Below are 25623 nucleotides of genomic sequence, written 5' to 3' on the forward strand. Positions count from 1 at the left end.
GTGGAACTGAGACAAAAGATACCACTTGACAGTTGCCACAATAGTGGCTATAAACATTAACATAGGTATAGATATTATTTAAACCAGGAGAGAGAGGGCTGAAGTGCTGTAAAACATAGCTATTGAAGCACTGCAAAAAATAGTAGTCATTGAGCTAGTGAATTTGAAAATGCCAATAAGTCATAGTGCTGTTTAAGACCTAAATCCTGCCCTGTGCAGCATCAGTGTCCATGGGGTGTCCTCCAGCCACAGGAGGAGGGATTGCAACCCTGTGAAGGAGCTTGTTCAACTGCAGGCAACCAGCACAAGATTCTGCATCATCTCCACTCCCCTGACTGCAGCAAAGTGGCAGGATCTGGCAGGATCCTTGGATTATTACTACAAGAGTTAGAGGTCAAACGATTTTATTTGCCTACGATAAAATGTATAATTGTCTTAAATAATAATTCCCCAATATTGGGCCAGCTTCTGCCAGGCACCAAGCACCCTCCTTTCACACTGTTTTGTCCACACAGGTGGAGATCATCCCTTTGGACAATCTGGTCTACTGTGAGAAATAGAAAAAGAGGTCGGGGTATCATATGGTGTTTACTTTCCGTTAGGGAAGACAGATATTTTGGTTGATAAGGAAGAAACCCACCTGGTATGGTCTATGAATATCTCAGTATCAGAATTCATGAAGCCTCTCAGCTTCCAATTCAATTAGGGCTAGACACTGCAACGTGAAAGCTGATAGCACTCACATCTCGCAGCAGGGACTCAGCCCTTTGTAGAATTAGTCCTTTAGTCAAGATAACTCATCAATATTTTTGTAAACTGCTGAAAATGATGCTGAGAAGAATAAAAGAAAATAGAAATTTAAGTATTTGGCCAAGGTACCCACTCTAAATCATTTCCAATTACATTGAAGCATTGCTCCTGTTATACACAGTTAATAGAGAAGACTATTCCTGTTTTATAAACTTACATTTTTTTACAAAAGTAGAAAAATTAATTTGACACATTTTATTGTATGTCAAAAGTGTTCTCTTTAATGCAGGGTTTTCAAACATCTCTCCCCACACTGAATAGTTCAACACTCCATTACAAAAACAAAAATTTTATTATTCTTTGAAAGAAAATGCTACATACTAGAGGGAGAAAAATGGTCAGTAGTTCAAAGGGAATGACAAATGACTATGCCAGGTAAGCTAGTGACTACTCAGGGCTACATCCTGTCCTGTGCTGCACTGGTACCCAAGAGGGATAAGAGGAAGTTAAGAGTCTTATTACATCATGTAAGAGGGAAAAATCTTGCCACAGTGCTCCAGCAAGACAACAGCTAATATCTGCAACATACCTGTGTGGGCGTGATCTATGGATGAGGGACTCTCTTTAGGCTCCCGACCTGTTTAGACCCAATTCTGCAGAGTGCCAATTGTCTCCTGACAAATGCTGAGCAACCTCAAGTTCCATTCAAGTGACTGGGAGTAAAGTGCCCTCAATTCACTAAAGATGCTCAGTACTTTGCAGGCATTGTTCTGAGGGCCCATTATGTGAGCTGTTGAGTACTTCCTGCCAGATGCTGCGTACTTACAATCAGAGTTGACTGTGCTCTGAATCTGACAGGACCTTACAGGATCTGGCCCCTATGCACATACAGAAAGCTCAGTTTGGATGCTCGCGCTCTTTCCTGATCAGAAGGGCAGAGAAGTGTGTGCCCCTTCCCATCATGAGAAATCTTACCTCGAGCAGCAGGACTCCTGCAGAGGATGCACTGGCCAGGATTCCTGGTCCACCATACTGCACCAGCCAAGGTAAGATTTGGTCCTCATATCACTGTCAGACCCTGACAGCTTGTCTATTTTATACCTACTTTGGCCCCTATAGACCAAAATCATACCTAATAAGTCAGTCTCTTGTTTTCCATCAAGGAGGGGTTGGAAATGTTTCAGAGGAAAACTGATTGCATAATAACAAAAGAGTTAGGATTCTCTCAGACCTGGGGAGCTCTAACCTATATATAAAGGTACAAACAGGGAAATAGTTACAATACTGGGAAAGTCAAAGCCTGGGCCCCGGTCAGATAACCACTAGCTTTCCACGAGGAAATAAAGAATAAGGACTGATTCGACAAAGACTTTCTCCATCACAAATCCTTGCTCTCATATGGAGTTTTAGTGAAACATGAGGTAATAACTAGTTGTAGGATCAGGCAGAAAAAATCAGAAAAAGAGGAGCAAAACTTCAGAAACTAATTATATACAGAACAAAATACCACTTGCTGGAGACACTGAGCTCCTTCAACTTCCATTGAGTGCAGTGGGAGCTGAAGAGGGCTCCCAAGTACATCCAGGCAGTGCTCAGTACTCTGCAGCATGAGTGACTTTTGAGAAACATGAACTCTTGACATCTGAGAATCCTTGTTCTCAATGTGAGCTTGCACAAACACTACAACACACAAAAAAATCAAGGTTATTTCTTCAAACTGACAAAGGATTAATAATGGTGATTAATAGTTCAGGGGATAGGAAAAAGATAAATATTTCAGAATTCAGCAAGAGTTTCTGGCTATACTGTACTGTATTTTCATGCTCATCAGAAAAGCACATATGAGAAATAGACTATTTTAACAGAAAAAATCAAAGCATTTATAAAACTGGTTGATAATTTTCCACTCTTTCCAGAAGTGCATCAGAATATCCAGGCGAATAATACCTGAAAAAGAAACATTTTGTCTATGTATTAGACAAGGGAATATATATGATGCTAAATATTTAAATTATATTAATATCTAGTGTATTTATTAGAAAATTGCTAGACTCAAACTCTGGTTATAGCTCAAGAAGATCTGTAATTATCTGCCTGTAATCCTTTAAGAGACTGTTTCTGTACTACCATGCATCTTGTGTCGTCATTTATCCCTGAGCAAAATGACTGTAAAATGCCATCATTCAGACCTATATGACCACATTTTCAGAACTGCTCAGTATTCAATTGGAGTCAGATTTTCAAAAAGAGCTCAGCTCCCAATTAGGCAGTTAAAGGAAGTGGCCAGTTTTCAGGAGAGTTCAGCACTCAACAGCACTCTTCTCAATGGGAGCTACTAGGTGCTGAGCTCATGAGAAACTCTGACCCTTAATGCAAAGCATGAGTTTCCACAGAATGTCTGTCACAGCATAATGGTTTACGGCTGCTAGAGAAATGCAAGTGTACATGTCAAAAACTAATGCAAAGGCAAACAGTTGATTAATGTACAATGTTAGTAACAGTGATCTTGTAACAATGTTTTATGGCAATGATCTTATTTCTGTAATACCAAATGACTGATGGAGATTACATTATTCAAGAGATTTTTTATTAGAGTAGAGTAGAAATTCACTGTGACTTTACTGACCTACTGCATTCTGACTGGCTTTGAGAACAGACCAGTTGTGTGCCTCAAGTAATCAGAGGCCAGCATTTGTTTATTTTTATTTTTTTAAGTAAACTGCCCTTTTCTGAATAAGCTTGCTGCTGACTGGTTGAAGACTTTTTGGTTTTGCTTTTTTAACTGAACTATACCATTTACCTAAAGGTTCGCTGGTGAAAATTCACAAAATCCTTCCAACCCTGCAGGTCTCAAGCATATTACACTGTAGTTCATGGTTTGATATAGATGCTAGAATTTTGTCTGCACTTAGATTTCCTGTAAATATGCTTAGTTTAAACTTCATAGAAGTTAATTTTAAAATCCGGGTTCATTTTTACGTACACTTGGATCTGATGTAAATCCACACATGCCCCAGTGTGTGTGCAAGTCAGTGCTTATGCCTATACACAGCTATGTATGCAAAATCTCACCCATGTTCATCAGGATATTTGCATATCTAAGTCAGATGTGTACTTTTATGTTCACTTGTTTGTAAATTAGGCCCTATTTTTATGACCTACAAAAACTGTAAACTACAAAGGATCATTGACTTGGTAAATCATTCATGGAATTTTAAAAAACCTATTATCTGTGGGGTGAAATCTCCTAAAGACACCTAAAATAATTATTCATTCTGTTAACCTATGGGGTCCAGGGGAGAATTTTATCCTTTATTTACCCACAAATAAAGTCCTAACAAAGGCTTTTGAAAGTCCATTGCATACTGATATCTTTATGCTGGAATAGTTTGTTTCTATTCCAATGTGGCAAAATAAGACCAAGAAAAACGACATTAAATTTTTCCAATGCTTTGCTTAGAAACAACCATGGTCAAAGTCTCTCTCCCTTGAGAAATTTCTGAAGAATTTCCTTTGTCAGTGTGATTCTTTGAAGACTGCATTGAGGAATTTACAACAGTCAAGTTGCTCCCTTTTTTACAAGCCACTAAAGCTTACAAAAACCCTGTCTTGCGTTCTTGATGTTACATGAATATCAGACTTAAGAGAGGTGGATGAAGTTTCAAAATCAACACACAGACAAGGAAAGGAATGAGGAATAGAAATAGCTGTACATACCTCAATACTTCCAAATCATATTATCCGAGAACAACAAATAAGGTTTGAATACACACATTGTCAATTTATGCCCAATAGGCTAGCTGTATTTATTCTTAATTCTAAAAGTTATTAAGAGTGGAGGCATGCACCTTAGTTATATAAGCAAAATCACTTCAGTGCTATACCAGAAAGAACCTTCAATCTACATAGTACTGAAGTCTTGCACTGCTAGCTGTCTGTGTAGGTTTTTATAACATACCCATCAGCATAATATCTGAGACTTGTATTACTGTGTATGTTCCTAAGAAAACACAGTAATACTGTATGTCTAAAGAGCCGTACAGAGCCATTGCTGCACATCTCTGAACACTGAAAGCCTTAACTACAAGGAGATAGGAGTAAGGTTTGTTATAACTGAAATGTGTTCAATGAGAAATCCCAAATGCTAGCACAGAGACGTTAATAATGCATGGAATTTGTCTTTGCTTCATTCTCCTCACTGATTTTCTATAGAATTTAAAACTTTATACAGTTGTTTGTAAATCCATTATTAGCTTTTGTGAAAATAACTTTCCAAATGCAAAGTAATGCAGTTGTCTTCCTGAATCTGCAGACAGCCTGAAAAAGCAGCTTTACAGGACAAATCCAGCCCTGACCTCTGGAGCAGCAGAAGTGCCCCAGGCAGTGGAACCAACATGGTTCTACTGCACAAAGAGGCAGGGGGAGGAGCTTAAAGGGCACTTTTTCTTCATTACACCAGTGGCATGTTTCTTTGCTTCCCTTAACAAAAAAAGTAGTTTGTAGCAAAAGGAAACATGAAGTGCAGCCAAAAAATGTAAACAAATGTTTTTTTATTCTGTATTGTTACTCTGCATAGCTTGAAAATGTCTTGATGATTCTTTACCTCTTTGACAGTCACTGAGTTTTCCCTTGCAGAAGCAAACAGGATTCCATTTCTGTGCAACTTCTAATTTGCAGCAACTATTAGCCAGTGCTTAACTTGTGCCAGAGCTTTCCAGGACTCAGCCCTGGCACCTCTAGGCTTGGCAGCTCATAGCCCCAGCACCTTTGGGCTTGCCGCATCAGTTATGAAAGTTTAAAAAAAAATTGCTTGAGTCCTGGCATCTAATTGCTTGAACCCCATCACCTCTTTCACTACAAATTAAGCATTGCTATTAGCTAACAAATGCTGTTTACTATAGTTAAAATTGATGATGCTGATGGAAAGAACCAGTACGGGGAGTGCAACAGTACAACATCCCCGTGAGTGTATTGCTGAAGTGAAGAACTGGTAAATGGATATCTAGAATTCAGAAGGAGATTTCCCTCCTTATTATAAGTTAAGGTTGGTGACATGAGTGACATTTAACAGTAATTCTGTATTCATTAAGAGCAAAACTCCCTTGGTGCAGACTGCTAGTGCATGGTCCTTTATATAACACTTGAACCTCCTCATGAGGCTTAGGGAAGGAGCAGCTGTGGTTGGAGCAACAGATCAGGAGGCTCTCTGCATCCTGGTACACTGAAGGAAGTTTCAGTGAAGCCTCGGAACAAGTTAGCTCAGAGAACGGTGTTGGGGAAGCCAAGCGGAAGTCAGAGGAGGCACCAAAAGATACATTACCTGTATTCCATGTATGGGGCAGAAACTGCTACTGCAGCTTACTGATTGACATGGCATCCAGAAGGGTGGTGTTGCAGCCCCAGAGCCTTTCTGGTGGATGTGGGAGTTAATTCTATTCCTCAACTCCCACTTAGTTTCCTGCAAAAGGGCAATCTTGGGCTTTGTTTAGGAAGAGATAAATTTGAACCTGAGAAGCAATTTTAAAAAGATGATAATAAAGCGTTCAGAAAGACAAGAAGGTATCTGTCTAATTTTGTGTTCATCCAACTACTCTTTCGGGCTGATAACCAAAGATAATCATTAATTTTAAAAGGGCATTCACACAGACCTTAAATTATATTTTAAATCTCTCATTTTGTGCTTTGAAGACAATCTAACAATGTAACAACTATGAATTGCTAGGACTTCAATTTCCTCACCTTACTATTTCCTCTGGGTAACAATTGTTAATAGTGTTGATGTACTCTTGAAGAAGTGACCCCGGCTCTGCTTTTATCTCTTGAACTTTTTTAAGTCCACCACTTGTTACAAAGAGACGTCGTGCTTTGCTATCATGCGGCAGGACCTACAAAAAATGAAGTACATAATAAGTGTTAAACTTCCCTTTAAAAGAGCCTTCTGCATTGGTAAGCTTTAATATTAAAAAAAAATTATCAGAGAACATACACAGAGAATAAGATAAAACAGAATTGCAAGCAATATTCAGAGATGTAGCACCTCCTGTAATAAAGGTTTTATTTTAACTTGTTGGTTAACTAGGAACAATTAAATCTTGAGCCACCTTCATTAGGCTACAACATAATTTGACTTGTTCATTTAATATACACTGCTGTAAATCATAAAAATGCTTATGACAGCTTTACACAATTAATATTTTAATTGTTTCTACAAAACAACATGCCTGCGGAGATTAAACAACAGAAAACTAACATGGAATGATAATTGCACCTGTCCCATTACCACGGACTTAGTTAAGTCTTGTATATTGATTCAGTCAGTTTATTTGTACAGTAGATTTTCCTATCATTCTTATGATCTAATATGGATTGTTACTATCAGCTCAAGTTCCTGGATATTAAAAACCATGGATCAAATCCCACAGTCCATCTGTGTAGCCATGGATGGTCCCTACAGATAGCAAAAATGCACTGTTTGCTGCACAAAGGAGATGGAAAGCAGAAGTGGTAAGTAAAGAGATTTTGCAGCCCCCCGAATGATGCTGATATGCAGCTCTCTCCAGAGGAGGAGGGTTGTGGGCAGGCAAAGAAGAATGGCAGTAGTTGACCAGTGGATCTACTAGGCCAGAATGGTATGTGGAGTGAAACAATGAGCTGTCAGCTACATCTACATCACAAAAATAGCCATGATTGATTAAACATAGTTGTACCCAACCCTGTAGGTTAAACCCTACATGGGCAAAAGCACTTTATAACTTGATCTGGCCCCATTCATATTAGCTGGGCAAACCAAGTTTTAAATTTGGTTGTGTTTCAGTTGTTAACTAGCACCTTGGAAAAAAAGAGCAACTACGCTAAACGAGTGGGGAAAGGGAATGAGACATGTTCCCTATCAAGTAGATGACCTAATAATTTAAACAGACAAACTTCATTTCTCTAGTTCCTTTTGTACCATATAAAACACCCCCAGAAGGACAGACTCTCCTGGCCCTCAGGTAGAGAGGGCAAAGGGAGGAAGCAAGGAGCTTGACCCCATTATCACTTCATGCAAGGGCCAGGAACAATTACAATCTCTTCACTGTGGAACTGCTGCATCCAGGGGCACAAACTACCTAAAAGAGGATAACAAGGGGGTAAGCCACATCCCTTCCTCCCTCCATACTGGCTCCCAAAGCTGGCTGCAGGGAGCAGGATGCACCCTCCCCTTGAGTAAGAGAGATCTTAGGGAGGGACTGTGTCTCTCAGAGAGGCACAGTCCCTCCCTCAACCCCCACTGAGACAGTGTGGTGATGCACAGACCTGAACTTAGGCCATTGCTCAAATGGCCATAGCTTCCCCACAGTGAAGTGCACTTTAGACAATGAAGCTTTTACTTGGCTATAAGTGAGCTGATAGAAGCAATCTCCCAAATGTCCAAGGACACAGAATTTCAGAGTTATGGTGCAAGAGAAACACTTTTACTGTAAAGAACTTCATATAAATGTATACATAAACCATCCAAAATATTTTTTCATCAGAAAATTCTGATTTGTTGAAACCATTCATGGAGAAGAGTCAGTTTCAACAATTTTTTTCAACTTGAAAAACTATGTTTCAAAATTGTCAAAACATTTTAACTTTTTTTTAAATGAAAAAAATCCATTTTTCCAGGTTAAAACTGCTTTTCCTTTTGAAATGTTAGTTATAGTAAGAAAGAAAAAAAAAAGGAAGAGAAAGTTACTCACCTTGTGCAGTAACTGAAGTTCTTTGAGATGTGTGTCCCTGTGGTGCTCCACTTCAGGTGCTGGTATGTCCAAGCACCATTGACTGGAGATTTTTGGTAGCAGAGTTCGGTCAGGACACGTGCACAGTAGCTGTCTCACTGCACTGTTGGAGTCTCATCTAGTGCGCACACACCCTGATCCCTTTAGTTCCTTCTCTGCTATAGAGTCCTTGTATCGAACTCCAAAGTAGAGGAGAGGAGGGTGGGTAGTAAAGCATCCACAGGGACACACATCTCGAAGAACCTCAGTTACTGCACCAGGTGAGTAACCCTCTCTTCTTCTTCGAGTGCTGTCCTTGTGGGTGCTCCACTTCAGGTGAATGTAGAACAGTGTACACTGTGGTTGGGGGGACTTTGGAGTTACATGCACAGTGGAGGAGAGGACTGTTAGGCCCAGCATGGCATCAGCTCATGAGTCCTGTGTAATTGTTTACTTGTTAATGAATGTATGTTCTGAGGCCCATGTAGCAGCTCTGCAGATCTCTCAGATATGTGATCGGTTGGACCCCCTTTCTGGGGTGTCAATGGATGTGCTGAGGTCCCACCTAGCCCGCCTGTCCCGACAGCCTGGACTCCCCCTATTCTGTGCTGTTATGACAGGTTCTCAAGCTCCTTTCCAGCACACACACAAGTAGGGAAACACCCAACTCTAAAATCACACCCCCAGAGTCTGCAATCAGCTCTGTGTGAGAGGACTCAGCTAAGGGATTGCCCAGCACTCCTGTGCACACACCTTCTGGTGTGTAAACCCAAAATGATATTGTATTGTGCTTTATAGAGATCTATATAGCATAAGCTCATGAAAATTGCCCCCTCCTTCATTGTGGAGGAAGATATACACAGCTCTTTGCCATCTCCCCCACCCCCATAGTTATGAATTGCACAAACTGTGTTTTAGAAAACAAAACCAGTTTATTAACTACAAAGGATGAATTTTAAGTGATTATAAGGGATAGAAAACAGAAAAAGCAGATCACTGAGCAAAATAAACACACACACATTCTAAGCTTAATTCTCTAAAGAAACCGGTTACAAACAGTAATTTCTCACCCTAAATGTTGTTTTAGGCTATAAGTGAGCTGATGAAAGCAATCTCCCTAAAGTCCAAGGACAGAGAATTTCAAAGTTATGGTGCAAGAGATACACTTTTACTGCAAAGAACTTCATGCAGAGTTACTGCAGTTTTGAGTTTCAGGTATTTCTCTTCATAGGCTAGACCCCTGTTTCAGCCTGGGTCCCAGTCCTCCCCAGATCAGTCTTAGGTGTTTATACCAGTCATCCTGGACTAGGATTCAGTGAAGAACCAGTGACCTTGATTAACTCACTCTCCAGCCTTAAACAGGATTTACATATGGTGTGAATCTTTTGTTTCCCTGTTTGTGCCTCCCCCACTTCAGTGGAAAAATACCAGCTCAAGATGATGTCCTGTACCAGGTGACATGATCACATGACCTTGCAGTGTCAAAGCAACCATGAGACAAGGTTTATTTTTAATATCCACAGGAAGGAACTCCAGGAAGATGGGAAGTCAGCATCTTCAAAGACCCATTGTCTTTCCTAATGGCCCATTCAGGCTGATTGCATTCTGTCTGGTGGGTGTTCCCCAACTACACACACAGTTGTAAATGTTACATAGTCAATACTCCTAACTTCAGATACATAAATCATACATGCATACAAATTGGATAATCAGATTTAGTAAATTTTCCAATGATATTTCACAAGACCCATCTTTCATCAAATAAATCTTAGTTATGCCATATTCATATCATAAGCATGTTTCTATAAAGAATATGGGGTGTAATGTCACAGTACATTGTTCAGAAATGGTATAGATGCTGCCATGGAACACATAGAATGGCACCTGATCCCCACTGATGGCTCTGTCTTATCTGTTTGATAACATAATTGGATGCAGCTAGAGATCCGCTTAGATAGTCTCTGAGAGGATATAGCAGAGCCCTTGGATTGTTCTGTTGTTGAGATGAAGAGTCTTGGGGCTTTGCAGAAAGATTTTGTTCTATTCAGGTAAAAGGTTATTGCTGATCGAACATCTAGAGTGTGTAACATGGCCTCCTGTGTGTTTCCATGCAGTTTGGGGTACAATGTGGGGAGATGAATAGGTTGGGTGATATGGAAAGTTGAAGCTATTTTGGGGAGGAACTTTGGGTGAGGTTGCAATATGATCTTGTCTTTAAAGAAGACAGTCTATGGTGGATTAGCCATTAATGCAACAATCTCACTCACTCATCTGGTGGAGGTGATAACCACCAAGAATGTCACCTTCATCAAGAGGTGCTGCAAGGAACAAGTGGCCAGTGGCTCAAAGGATAGTCTACTAAGGCCTTTGAGAACTAGGTTTCGGTCCCAAGTGGTGTGGGGTGGTATACTTCTGGGTAGAGATTCTGTATGCCAGTGAGAAACTGCTTAGTGGTCAGGTGTGCAAATACTGAGAATCCATAGATTTTATGATAAAAAGTGGTGATCACCGTGAGATGTACTTTACTAGAACTTGTGAACAGTCCTGAGTTCCTCAGTTCTAAGAGAAATTCTAGCACTAGCGACAGTGGTGTAGTATTGTTTGTTCTGACTTCATGCAGGGAATCTTTTCAACTGATGCAGGTATGTACTGCATGTGGATATACATCTGCTGTTCAATAACGTTTGACTTGTTCCAAATCGGCTAATTCGTGCTTCTGGAATCATGAAGGGGCCACGCTTTCAGATGGAGTTTCTCCAGGTTCAGATGGAGGATCGGACCATTGGCTTGAGAGAGAAGATTCGGTCTCAGTGGGAGAGTTCGTGGGGTGCAAACGGTCATGTGCATCAGGTAAGGATAGCAGGTCTGCCTGGGCCACGCTAGGGTTAGCAATATGATTTTGGCATTGTTTTCCTGTATCTTGTGTAGGATCCAGGGGATTAGGAAGACTGGCAGGAATGCATATTGGAGTGCTGTGTCCCATGTGAGGAGGAAAGCATCCCCTATGGATTGAGGTCCTAATCCCGCTCTCGAATAGACTAGCAGACATTTGTGATTCTGAGATGTAGCAAATAGGTCAGTGGTGGGTAACCCCCACCGTTGGAATATATGTTGTAAGTAGAGCCCTGCATGGATACAAATTTATATCCAGGGATTCAGATATCCACGGGTATAAATTGGTATCCATGGAAATTCAGGGCCCTCCCAGGAACCGCAGTGGTGGAAAGAAGAGAATGTTGGGCCACCACTCCTAGGAGCCAGCACCCCACACAGGCAGCTTCTCCAGTGCAGCTGTACCATCCACAGGCCCGCCCCCGTCCCTTCCACACAGCTGTCTGCTTCTCCTGTCTGAGGGTGTGCGCACTGCTTGAACACAAGAGCGTGACCAGGGATAGCTCCCAGTGAGCCTGCCCACCCCAGTGGGCAGGGCTGTGGGCAGTACAGCCATGCCAGAGGAGCTGTTGGCATTGGATGCCAGCTCCTGGGAGCAGCGGCCCCACATTCTGCTCCTTTTGCTGCTGTGGTTCCCGGGAGAGTCCTGCAGTTCTGCGGATGCTGATTTAGATCCACAAATATCCACATCCATAGATATAAATTTGTATCCACATAGAGCTCTAGTTGTAAGACTGAGGGATTCATTTCCCATCTGTGTTCCTGTGAGAACCATCTGCTTAGAGTGTCCACTGTGGTATTTTGACATCCAGGGAGGTAGGAGGCTGAGATGTCAACGTGGTGATGAATACACCAGTTCCAGAGTTTTATGACCTAAGTACACAGGGAGTGGGATCGTGCACCTCCTTGTTGGTTGATGTAGAACATGCATGCAATATTGTCTGTCATCACCCATACCGTCTCGTTCCTCATGAGCGGAAGGAAATGGAGGCAAGCATTCCGTCCCGCTATTAGTTCCAGTGTGCTGATATGGACATGTGTTTCCACTGGTGACCACCTGCCGTGGATTGTATGATGATCCAGGTGTGCATCCCAACCTATCAAGGAGACATCTGTTGTGATCATAATTGAGGGTGGTTCCTGGTAAAAGGGAATCCCTGAGCAGAGATTTTCTTGTTTTGTCCAACACTGAAGGGATTCTAGTACTCTAGGAGGTGGTGTTATGATCCTGTTCAAATTGTGTTTGATGGGTTTGTATACGGAATTCAGCCAACCATGTAGGCAGCACGTGTGTAGTCTCACATGTTTTACCATGAATGTGGTGGCTGCATGTGTCCTAGCAGTTGTAGACAGGTTTTTGCTGTGATTCGTGGACTGATGAAAACTGTCTCTATGAGCTTTTTTATTATCAGAAATCTGGTTTGTGGTAGAGATGCTCTGGCTTCAACCAAATCGAGGTGTGCTCCAATGAAGTCTAGTTGTTGTGTGGGTATCAGTGTTAACTTTTGGATGTTCAGTTGCAGCCCAAGTATTTGGAAGAGGGCAGTAGTCGGTTGGGTGATCTCTGTCATCACTATCCAATTGGGGTCTTTCAGGAAGTAGTCATCTAGATATGGGAAAAACACGATTCCCTGCTTGCACAGGTGCACAGCGACAACCGCAAGGGTTTTGGAGAAGACCCTTGGTGCAGTGGACAGTCTGAATGGAAGCACTATGTACTGGTAGCGCTCATGTCCTAATAATGTGAATCAGAGGGATTGCCTGTGAGCTGGATGAATGGTGATGTGGAAATACGTGTGTTGTAGGTCAAGGGCTGAAAACCAGTCCCACTGTTCCAGCGCTGGGATCACAGTGCCTAATGTGTCCATTTTGAATTTCTGAGAGCGGACAAACGTTACGTTTTTGTAGATGCAATATGGGTCACCATCCTCCATTTTTCTTCTGGGTCAGAAATAATGGGAATAGAAGCCCTTCCCTCTGTATTGCATACATATTATCTTCACAGCACTTAGTTGCAGTAGATGATGTAGTTCCTGCCTTAAGAGGTGCTTGTGAGAAGGGTCCCTGAAGAGGGACGGGGAAGGAGGTAGGGTAGGTGGGCAAAAAATAAAGTGGATGGCATAACCTGATCGTATGATCTCTCAGACCAGTGGTCCTTGTTGCGAATTTCCATGTTTGATAAAGGTCTCAATATATGGCCAAATGAGCAAAGTGGCGCTGTCTTGAGTAGGAGGTCATTCAGACCCTTGACCAACAGTTCTAAATTGTTGCTTAGTAGATGACGGATGTGACACCGCTGGTTGGGGTTAAGATGGTTGATGTCTTTGTGGTTGATTTCTCTGCCTGTTGGTGTTTTAAGGTCTGGTATTCTGGCAACTACATCATGTGTCTTTAGAACGATGGTAAGATTGGTAAGGCTTTCTTTTAGCTAGTGATGTGTAAATGCCCAGCGTGTGGAGTGTTGCACCAGGTGGGTGACTCTACATTGCAAAGTGGACGAGGTGTATACCTTCCTTCCTAGGAGGTCCAGCCTTTTGTAGTCCTTATCATGAGGTGTGGATTTAAAGTGTTTAGATCGATGGTTTGCCACTTCGACAAAAAGTGAGTTTGGTGACGGATGAGAAAAAAGGAAGTCCATGCCTTTGGCCAGCACATAATATTTTCTATCGGCCCTTTTGCATGTAGATGGAATGGCGGCTGGTGGCTGCCACACTGTTTCAGCAGGTTCCAGAATGGCGTTGGTTATTGGTAGTACAATTTTTGAGGAGGACGACGTTTGCAAAATTTGGAGCAATTTATGCTGATTTTCTTGGACTTCTTCCAAAGGTGTGTCCTGGCTCAGTGCAATTCTCAAAGAGATCTTGAAACTGTTTAAAATCATCTGCCATTGTAGGTGGAGGTGACATAATGGCCTCCTGAGGAGAGGAAGAATTGTTAGGTGGTGACACGTTTTCCTAACTTGTTTCTTCTTCGAGCTTCTCTGTTATATCTTCTGGGACTATGGATGTCGTAGCCACTGGGGACAATGGATTAGACCTAAGTTCACCTCTGGGTGGTGATGAGGTTTTGGCACAGTGGGCTCTATATGCTGCCCCCAGGTCCCATGTTGGCCACTGCATGGGAAACGTCATGGGAGGACACATCCATGGTTGTCCATACCATGGGTGCGTGGGCTGTTTATGATGATTTTTGGCCTTCAGACTTTTTCTCCAAGAGATCTGTGTTGAGGAGGCAAGGAGTGTTGTGGGGAGAAGATCCCCTCATCCTGTTCCTCATTCTCTCTGTCGCTTGGTACAGATAGTGTCATGGGAGAAGTGGGTGCATAATGATGCTTCTTGGAGAAGATCCATCAGTGCCAAGAAGTGGTGATTGGGGCACCAAAGATATCTATACATCGCTCTGCGTTAGGAATTGCTGTGGAACCAATAGAGGCGGTGCCAAGGATTTTGTAGGAGCTGAATGGTGTGCAGCTGTCTTGTGGCTTGTCTTTGTCGGTGCCAGTGGACCCATCATGGCGGTATCAGTCAGGGCCGATGGAGGCATCGGTGCCGAGATCATTGTCAGTGCTGGAGATGGCAGCAGGCTTCGTGCTGTAGCCACTTCCTCAGGGCCGGCGCTTTCATTTAGGCGACTTAGGCAGTCGTCTAGGGCACCAGCATTATGGGGGGGGCGGCAGGCGGCTCCGGTGGAGCTGCCACAGTCGTACCTGCAGAGGGTCTACTAGTCTCGCGGCTCTGGTGGACCTCCCGCAGGCATTTCTGCGGACAGTCCGCTGGGCCCACGGCTCCGGTGGACCTGCCGCAGGCATTTCTGCGGACCGTCTGCTGGTCCCGCGGCTCCGGTGGACCTGCCGCAGGCATGCCTGCAGCAGCTCCACCAGGGCCGCGAGACCGCGCACGGGGCGGCAAAATGGCCCAGCGCCTAGGGCGCCAGAAACCCTGGTGCTGGTCCTGCACTTCCTGTACCAACGTGGTCAGTGCCATGGCGGAGGCATGGCTATGCCTATATCTCGACGCCATTACTACTTTGGGCATGGGTGGCGGCTGACTTGCCGGCTTAGGGAGGCTGTGCACACACCCAAGCTCTGAGTGCATGGTGCACGGCCCCTCACCAGCATGGGACAGGCAGCCCTTTCTCCCCCTCTACCCCTCGCAATGGGTAGCATGGCCCCAATGCCTGGGAGCCTCCCCACTGCTGGCATAGGCAGCAGGTTACATACTTTTGTGGTGCTCGGGCACCAGGAATATTCAGGGCTGGGGGCCCTGCTCCAGCAATATTTGGAGCTGGGTCTCTTCCCTGGCCCTGCCTGGATTGGGCCCCGGCCCGCGATCCCCTACACATCTCACCCCCCCTGCATCCCTGCCTGACAGAAAGCAGTGCACGCCTCTCCTGTGCCTGCCTGTGCTGCTGGTGTAGCACATTCCTATGCAGAGCGGCTCCCAGCAGAACTGCTGTTTGCTGCCCCAGGGTCCTAGCGCGCCCCCATCCCCTAATGGCAGGGCAGGTTGCCCTTACTCTGCCCTTCCATCCTAGCCCTGAGCCTCTCCAATGCCCCAAACCCCTCATCCCCAGCTAGAGCCCTCATCCCCCCCCGCACCCTAATCCTCTGCCTCAGCCCTAAGCCCCCTCCTGCATCATGAACCTCTCATTCCCAGCCCCAGCCCTCATCCCCTCGCACCCTAATCCTCTGTCCCAGCCCTGAGCCCCCTCCTGCATCATGAATCCCTCATCCTCAGCCCCACAGCCCTCACCTCTGCACTCCTTCCCCTCCCAGAGCATGCACCCCCTCCCCATTCCCACATACCTCTTCCCACTCCAAAACTCCCTCTCAGAGCCTGCACCCCTCATCTCCTCCTATGCCTCCACCCCAGCCCAGACCTGCAGCCAAACTCCGTCCCAACGCTTGCACCCCTCACCCCCTCCTGCACACCCACCCCCTGCCCCAGCCCGGAGCCTACAGCCAGCACCCAAACTCCATCCCAAAGCCTGCAACCTGCACCCCTCCTGTACCCTAATCTCCAGCCCAGGATCTGCACCTCAGACCTCCTCCCCCAACCCCCTCCCAGAGCCTTAGGCAGGTGGGGGCAGAGTTGGGGGGGCGGGTTCTGGGCACCACCAAAATTTCTACAAACTTGCCACCCATGACTGCTGGGCAGCCCCAGCCACCCCAAGGCCCAACCACAGCCATCTTAGCCCTCATCCCAGCTCCAGCATGCTTCCCTGAAGAGGAGCAGCCAGTGTGCCTGGGGCCAATGGAGAAGGGCAAGCAGGAGGGGGCATTCCAGGTGGATTGTGGGTGGGCCACGCTGGGCTGTTTGGGGAGGCATAGCCTACCCCAGCCTACAATATGCACCACCCATGGCTTTGGGCTCAACAGTACGGCCTGGGCCAGAGGTGCCGGGTGAGTCATAGGCACCGACTTGAGAGGCGGTCAGCACTGAAGGTAATGACATCACAGGGGAACATTTCTTTTTATGTAGTTTCCTCTGGGGAGAAGTCGACTCTGAATTCCTCTTTTCTTTAGAGGACAGAGCTGTGCTCTTCCTTGGTTCCAACCTGGTCAGAGAGCCCTTAGCAACATGTTTTGAGAGGTCCATTTTTGGGCTCACCTGCAGCAATTTCTCCATTAGGATCATCTTGAGGCAGAGATCCCAGTCGCGCTGGGCTCTTGCCTTCAAGTTGTTACAGTGAATGCACTTTTGGGGTATGTGCGATTCACTGCGACATCTCACACAGACAGAGTGTCTGTCGGATATTGGCATCACTTCCCAGCAGGAGCTGCATCTTTTAAAGCCTGTGGAGCAAGCATGTTCCAGAGAGTGCTCCGAAAGGAACAGGGAATGGAATAATAAACTTTTCTTTTTAAACAAACTACTAGCTAAGCTAACAATGAATTAGAACTAACTTATCTAAGGTATCTAGCTAATATTTTTCTTTTTTCTCTATATACAGGGGAAGAAGCTGACATATTGCCCCAAGTTCCATCTTCTGTCGAGGACGGTTGAGAAGGAACTAAAGGGGTCAGATCATGCACATGCTAGATGAGACTCCAACGGTGAGCTAGACAGCTACTGTACATGCACATCCCATACAAACACTGTTATAGAAAATCTCTGATCAACAGCACCAGGATGCACCAACACCTGAAGTGGAGCACCTATGAGGACAGCACTCGAAGAAGAATATAAAAATTTCAAATGGTCAAAATCAAAATGTAATGTTTCAGATGAGCTGAACCAAGAATTTTTTCAGATTTTCAGTTCACAAACATTTTTGAGATTGACTTTTCATCTCAATGTTGAATGGGGAAAACTTTTCAATACCTCAAATTTTTTTTGCAGAATAGGAAAATCATTTCCTGGACAGCTCCAGAGGTCAACACACATGAGCACCATGGCACTGGTATTTTGAACAAATGTGCAATCCTTATTGATTTAGCCAGATGTATTAATAGCAGCATTTCCAAGCCTGTGGAATGTAGTACTAGATAATATCGGAGAATTTTATTTGGGCATTTCCAGCAAAGAACACCAGAGCAGGACAATCTGGCAGTCTCTACGAAAGGATTATGCAGTATTGTATTTGAAAGAAGAAAGGGCTATAGTGGAGTGGGATTCCCTAACAGCTGGTCACCATGGCAGAAACTCACAATACCTAAAATCCATGACAGTTATTCACAGTTTAAATAAAATATTTTAATTATATTAATTTTACCTCTATATTTTGCTCAAATCTGTTACTTAAATAACTGACATAATTGCACATTTTAAAGAGTTTGGAAGAAGATTTAGGATTTTTCCACCTAGTCCAGGACTGGAGTCAAAAGATAAAACACAGAACTGGAGAAGCTTTTACTTTTAAAACCATTTTTCTAATAATTGATTCAATTCACCCCTGTGCAGAAAGCTTGCACTAGACCTAAAACATGGCTTCGGTGGGACTTAAGCGATGCACTGACCTAGTTGGGTTCTCTTCCTAACGGCTAATTTTCTACTTTGGCAGAGGAGGAAGACAACGTCTTGCTAATGAGTAAGGCTAAGATTTTCTGACCGTTATTTTTAGCAGTCACAGACAGGTCACCAGCAACAAACAAAAATTCACAAACCCATGACTTTTACTAAAAATAACCGTACAAGCCGCAGCAGAGGTGCACAGCCTCAGCTGCAGCCCTCACTGCAGGGCAGAGGCGCACAGCCCCGGCAGCGGCCACCGGTGGAAGCCACAGGGCTATGCGGGAAGCACAGCCCTGGCTCCAGCCCCAGCCATGGCTCCAGCCATGGCTTCAGCTGGTGACAGATAATATATTTGATTGGACCAACTTCTGTTGCTGAAAGAGATAGAGCTCTATGTAGTTCAAAAGCTTGTCTCTTTCTCCAAGAGAAGGTAGTAGTAAAAGATATTACCTCACCCACCTCCCTGGTCTCTCTAATATCCTGGGACCAACAAAGCTACAACAACACTGCAAACATGCTGTTTAGGTAACGGATGGTTCATCTATCATTCACCAAGAAGAGCCTTTTCTTACCTTACTGAACTGCCCAACTACGTGTTTCAGAATATTGGGAGGTGCATCATGCAGCAAGGGTTCAAGTGCTGGCAGATATGTGCATTTCTGCAAGATGTTCTTTAGGGCCTTTTTAGTCTATTGAAATGCAAAACAAAATGTCTATAATAAGACATCAATGAAACAACAATGTGAATTTATGTTCCACATTCCTGGTGTATGAAGTCTGATCAATTTGCTTTCTTGGTCAGAATTATTTCAAAAGGGCAATTTTCTGAATCAAAACTACACGATCCATCAATTAATTTAATAAAGAATCAATTTTCGGCTCATCTTATCAAACTGCAAAACAAACCTTCAGTGCATCATATTCCTATTAAGTTATCTAGTCAAAGTCACGGCAATTTTCCTCTGACTGCAATAGGAAAGGGAGCAGGCCCCCTAAGTAAATATAAATTAAAGTACTGTAATACAATAAAAAAGTTAAACTAAAAACATGTTTTTAAAAGATTGTATTTGAGTAGTAGTTTATTAGAAGACCCTGCCAGTCTGTAGCTGCACCTTGCACTGCCACCTCTGCAAAGGGAAGTGAGTGTACATCAGTGTTTGGGTCCTAAACCAGAGAAAGTAATGATCCAATTGTGTAGGACTGCAGGTTCAGAGAACGTTGGCTTTTTTTTTTATTATTTTTTTGGTGACCATTGGACTTAAAACTCTGAAAATGGCTATATAGAGGTGGAGTCTTACTCAACAAATTTGAGGCTGATCATTCTCTAGTTGCCTTCAAAATGGAATGACATGATATGATAAGATATATATCATATATTATACGATCACATCATTTCCTGTAATGTCACACAAAAATCTATTTCAACAAAGGCTAATAGGCAGACAGTAACTGGCCCCATTGTAAATGTGTAATGATAGCCCTAAATATGAACTATCCCTTACCCAAGAGTGTTTTTTTTCAAGCCAGCAAAGAACATATTTCATACTGACAGCACTTATAAAATTGTAAGAAAGGCTTATGTATACAAAAAATAAAAATACACCATTAGACATCACTCACTGACTGGTAGCATGATAATATTGAATAACAATTGACACTCTGTAATTCTGAAGGACTTAAATCTGATGATTAACAGCAATGCATAGTATTTCAGACACTACACCTACTTTTACTTGAAGATCTTCTGAGCTTTCTGTTTCCATATACAGGGAAAGCAGCAGTGGTAACACATTTGTTACAGCAACAGCACGTGCATGCTCTGGAGTATGTCTTCCAATCTGTCCCAAGGCCCAAGCAGCCGCTGCCTTAATATGATCTTCTCGTTCCTCTGACAAGCAGATAGACAGCTGTGGCACCCCCTGTAGTATTCATTAAAAACACAAACATTATGAATCTAGGGCAGGACTAGACACTGGAACAGATTATTAGAAAAAGCTTGTTTCTTCTATTTCTATTTTTCTGGCTTGAATACACTGTAGATGAACATAGGATGGAGCTGTCATTTTTCAGGTCAACTATGCGGCCAGAAAGAATTTAAAAAAGAAGAGTCTGTACAAGTCTAACTGGAGAGAGAATATTAAATATGCCAGTTTCTCTGAGTTTGAGGGCAGTTTTAGTGAACATGTCAGCTACTCTAAAGCTTTCAAAGAGCAGATGCCACAATTCAGGCAGCTGAAAGCAATGCCACCATTTTTGACAGACACTGATATTCCAAGGTCTTCAGTATTTCTTTATTCACTTTATACTTTTTTTATGAATAGGAATCTTTCATATTATCATTTTTTCCTTTTCACTGGACACAATTAATCTAAGAATGACTAATATGTTATTACATAGGGAGATGTTGACCCATACTCACATGAGCTGGGACCTTCATCAGTTAGATTGCTCCCTTAGTCATGCCCAGTTTATAATTAGAATTCTTTATTTTGATAATGCATATTTATTCATATATCCACTAGCTTAACACACATCAAAATGTTATGTTAGATACAATTATATTTAACAAATATTAAACCCTCTTATTGCCTATTGTATATGTGGTAATTCACCTCTCCTCTATATTACTATCAAACATATTCATTTAAAACCGAAAAATTTACAAACATCAAACTTATCAAATGCAAAATATCATACGCACAGCTGAATCAAACTATATAATGCATTTCAGGGACCAAGATTGTGTGTAAGCATGATGATTGTTTTTGTAAATTTATTATAGTAGTAGCAGTGCAGTCATAGTGGTTTAATAAATGATATGCCATCACAAATTCTTGTTTCAAAAAGGATTATAATGTGGCCACAAATATTTGTTTTAACAGGAAACAGGCTGTAGAAAGTCACACCTTTTCTTTTCTTTGTGTGTGCAAATGCAACTCAGCATAATTTTACATTTCAACAGATGCTTTTTCTAATAAATCAATCCATACCAACACAGCAAAAATGCAGCAACTCATTAAGGACCTTACTTTTCCAGACTGTTCCATCATTTTGAACTTTGAGTAATATTACAGAAGATGCACTCATATCACTAGGTATGTTATCTTGTACCAAAACTATACATGTTGTTAAAAATTGTAATATGGTTAAGTTGTTTATTTAATAAAGGCACACACAAATTATTATACTGGATAATTTAACCTAAAAATTACATACAACTGCCTAGTCGCATTATTGAAAAAAAGGGATATGTTTTATCAGCAGCTTAAGTGCACTGTTACTGCCAAATGTGAAATATACTACTGGTGTAGTTTTACTCTTTTCTTAATAGTTATCTGTAAGTACATGACTGAAAACCAGGGCCCTGATCCGACACTTACTTATACACGTACTTAACTTTAAGCGCTTGAGTAATTTACTGATTTCAATGGAGCTACTCAAGTGCTGAAAGTTAAACATGTGATTAAGTGTTTGCAGGATCAGAACCTAAAGGACATACAAAACAGAAAAATATGCTGGTACTTTTTCTATGATGTGCATTACTAAACAAATCAGTAAACTACTCCACCAAATCATCTGTGGGACTATATTCTTCTACCTCTTCTTCTCAGAAACTCACTGTAATGGCTATAGGAAGACAATGAAGCAGGAGCTAACCTTGGAGATGATCACTGCCATTGCCAGGTTCTCAGAATGAGCTGCTACGTAGCCAAGCATCATGATGCCAGGCAGCCTGACATTTCCTTTGCAGTTGCCAATACAATCAATCACAGCAGCAACTCCTCCTGCATTGACTATAAGTTGTGAAAGCTGTAAGAAGATAATAAAGTAGAGAAATCAGATACTGTAATTTATCTATAACCATAAAGCAGTATACTCAGATGATCCTTAATTATTTCACTCCTGTTTTTTAAAAAGTGTAACTCTATTGTTGACAGTCAAGTAACACTGGAGTAAAACTGGAGTAACAGAGTGATGAATCAGATTCATTCTTTGGACTTACGAGTGCTCATAATGTAGCAAAACATATATATTGCGATGGACATCTCTGTTTTCCATTAACTTTACTGCAAGGTAAACTGGACGTTGAATGCTATGGACTTGCCTAATCCAAAAATCTATTTAGTAAGTATTTACTGATGAATTACGCAGACGAAAATTCAACATGCTAATGACTTATAGAAATATACATATTGAGCCAGATGCTCAATTACACTAAGGCCCAATTACACCACTCTGAGTGTGTGAAGAGTCCTTAAAGCAAGTGCATGTGTAATTTGTTCTAAGAAGCCTTGGAACAAAGAATAATCAGGACTGGGGTCTTTAATGCCTACTAAACTGTGGCTTATATTTTTCCAAGTGATGTCACCTCTAACATCACTTAGCAGCATTTGAGTGGTTTAGGACATCACCAACATTTAGAGATTATATTAATTTAATATTATGATGGAGCATTTTTCCACCTATACTGATTGGTATTTTCAGTTTTATCTAAAATTCCCAAAGCATTTTAGGAACAGGACCATTTTATTAATGCAACAGCTTGGTTAGAAGATACTTAACTTTTAAAGCGGTCACTTTAAAAATGCAAATACTCTTTACACGGCTGTTGATTGCAATCACTTAGGGTCAAATCTTGTACCTGTGCACAGCCCCAGAAAACAGAAGGGAAATCCAAGAGAGAAGGGAAGGAATCCTCCCCCTCAGGCTGAAAACAGCTGCAAAGCCATTCCATGACTACTGCTGCAGCCTCCAGACCTACCAGTCCCACGCCCCCCTCCACTGTCCCCTCAAATATGCATAGGGAAGTCCAGTAGAGATGTGCTCCACAGCACAGAGGGGGTGTGGACCACTGCACGACCTCTCTAAATCCTGCTGCTGTACAAGCTCCCTTGCGTTTGCAGAAGGAGGCCAAGGGGACAATTTCCAGAATGTTCATATAACTGATATATCTACTAGTTTAGAAAAGTCCTGGGGCCAGAGTCAGCGCTAGTGTAGCACAAATTCCTTCAGCTGATTTACAGCAGGGATGATTTTGGTCCAACAGCTATCAGTCTAAAGTCAAGTTTGTGGATTAGAACTTTCCAGTGTCAATGAGAGTCATTAGCCTTCTATCTAAAGCCTGGTTAGGGCACAAGTATTGCAAATATTCACAGACCATCGTTGCCAACTCTTGTGATTTTATCTTGAGTCTTGTGATATTTAGTCTTTAGCTTCAAGCCTCCAGTTCCTGTAGTTCAGAAGCCCAGCTTTCATTTCTTTTTAAAAGCAAGTTTTTATGGCTGTGGAAAAAACCTGAAAATGTGACTCAAGGATCACCTAAAGGCTCAACAACCAGAAGGAAAAGAAAAAAATCCCAGCATTTTAAAATATCTCATGATGTTTAAGCCAATCTCATGACTGGAGGGATAAGGAGGTATCTTGACTCATAATTTTTTTAATGTTTGTGGCTGGCAATATTATTAGTGCACTTCCCATTCCTTGCACTGACACCTACTGGTAAGGAAAAGCTAATTATATCCATTATTCCTAGTTTCCTAATCCAATTCATATTCAATCCACATCTCAGAACACCAACAAAAACATTTTCATATTTTTCTAGTGGAAATTACATACAGCCTTTTGCCCTCCCTTTTTAAAAGCAAATGATTGAATAATACGGCATTGTATTTAAAATGTAAAATCTAATGATGCGACCTTGTATTTGCATTTTCAAGGTGTTACCTCAGGCGTGTGCTTTGCTATCTCTCTAATTAAAGTTGCAGCATTTTTCTTGACATATTCATCTGAGTCCTTCAAGCATGTGAGTACAACTGGGAAAATTTCTGCTTCAACTCCCATTTCAGCAAGATCCACAGAATGCTTTGCTATTTGGCTGAGAGCTGAAAGCACCTGACGCTGGTAAACAGAAATTGTTTTATAAATTATTATTATACAAACACCCCACAACACACAGAGTGTCATCATACACACAATCTGCTCCATCAAAAAACAAAGCACCACAGAGCAAACAACAACAGCTATTATATAATTAATTGAGTCAATTCATATGCCAGTCTAATAGCTGAGAGTATTTACTAGTATCTAATAAAAGCTTCTCCTTAAATTTACCTCTTAAAATATGTTATATCACAGAAACACAAACACAATGTCACAATTTAACATTATATCTTAAAAGAAAATATAGAAACCTATAGTAATTGTTTTTGCTTGCAAAGCATAAGATTGAGCCCACAGATCTTATATTTAAAATATTCCATTTAAACATTTAGTTATATTCATTTTAATAATGATATTTTATTATTTATAGCTGTAAGAATAAGACAGTAAAACTGTACACAGGAATGGAACTATATTTCCCATAAACTAAACTATAAATATGACAGCTTAAGAGCTATTGAAACAAATATTCAATGTATTCCAAATCCAAATACATTATTGTATTTAAATATTAAACTAAAATGTTTTTATAATGCAACCAGAAATATGTAACTCTGCTTGCCTGTAACTGGGTTGTACACATAATACCTATTAAATCCATCTAACAGGTTTTGAAGTTTAGGGCTTGGATTTTACATTTAACACCAAATTTGTTTCTTAGATGTTACTATGTTAATCTCTCTGTGCACTGCTGGCCTAGAACACAAACACTATTCACTTGAAAGACTAGTTTCACTGTTCCTTGTTGAAGAGCTATTGAACACACAAAAATAATCAGAACTCTTTATCACCAACTGTGTAGTTATGCTTTTTTTGTTAGACATTTCAATAAGAGCTTGCTAAATAAACATGGATATCAATGTCCTCAGTTTAGTAACAAATAATGCCTGGTGTAATTTAGGGGAAAAAAAATTAAAGTACCTTCAGTTTAGCATCAGGGTTCAGGATCATCTGAGCTAAGTGAGCAATAGCCCCCACATCCACTACTGTCTGGGCTAACTCTGGAGAATGCTTTGAAATATCACTGAGGGCTGAGGCAGCAATCCTTTTCAAAGCAATTTCTGGCTCCTGGATACAGAGTACTAAAAGAGGAACAGCTCCTGCATCCACCACAGCTTGTGACAGTTCTGTAGGTCCAAGAAAAGTAATTAAGTGAGTATGGGTGACTGACCCTTGTGCAAGCCATTTTTCACCCTGACAGATAGAGCAAAGAAAAAAAGGGAGGGTGTACTTCACTGTCTCGACATCTGCATTTCAAATCAGCCCTCCTGGTTTCATAAACCATGTGGACCAATCCACAACTGAAAAGAACACAGGTCAATAGATGGACCCCCATTTACATGCACACA

At 42.0% G+C, this 25623-nt stretch overlaps 1 protein-coding gene across 2 annotated transcripts in view; it reads right to left on the reverse strand.

Annotated features, from left to right (window-relative positions):
* Nucleotides 1-725: 725 nt before the first annotated feature.
* SPAG6 (sperm associated antigen 6) overlaps nt 726-25623 on the reverse strand; it is a 63462-nt gene continuing 38564 nt past the window's right edge. Inside the window, exons 5-12 of one of the 2 annotated variants that reach the window (XR_004373068.2) lie at nt 25196-25401; nt 24059-24232; nt 21992-22144; nt 20062-20253; nt 18907-19023; nt 6490-6635; nt 6071-6257; nt 726-2697 (exon numbers count right to left, since the gene is read on the reverse strand). Coding sequence is in view for 1 of the 2 variants with exons in the window: in XM_032775652.1 (XP_032631543.1) it covers nt 2631-2697; nt 6490-6635; nt 18907-19023; nt 20062-20253; nt 21992-22144; nt 24059-24232; nt 25196-25401 (1055 nt within the window). In the remaining variant the exon portion in view is untranslated. The remainder of the gene's footprint in view (nt 2698-6070; nt 6258-6489; nt 6636-18906; nt 19024-20061; nt 20254-21991; nt 22145-24058; nt 24233-25195; nt 25402-25623) is intronic. The other variant, XM_032775652.1, reaches the window with a different exon arrangement.

The sequence above is a fragment of the Chelonoidis abingdonii genome, chromosome 2 (genome assembly GCF_003597395.2).
Source record: "Chelonoidis abingdonii isolate Lonesome George chromosome 2, CheloAbing_2.0, whole genome shotgun sequence".
In the NCBI taxonomy this organism is placed as follows: Eukaryota; Metazoa; Chordata; order Testudines; family Testudinidae; genus Chelonoidis; species Chelonoidis abingdonii.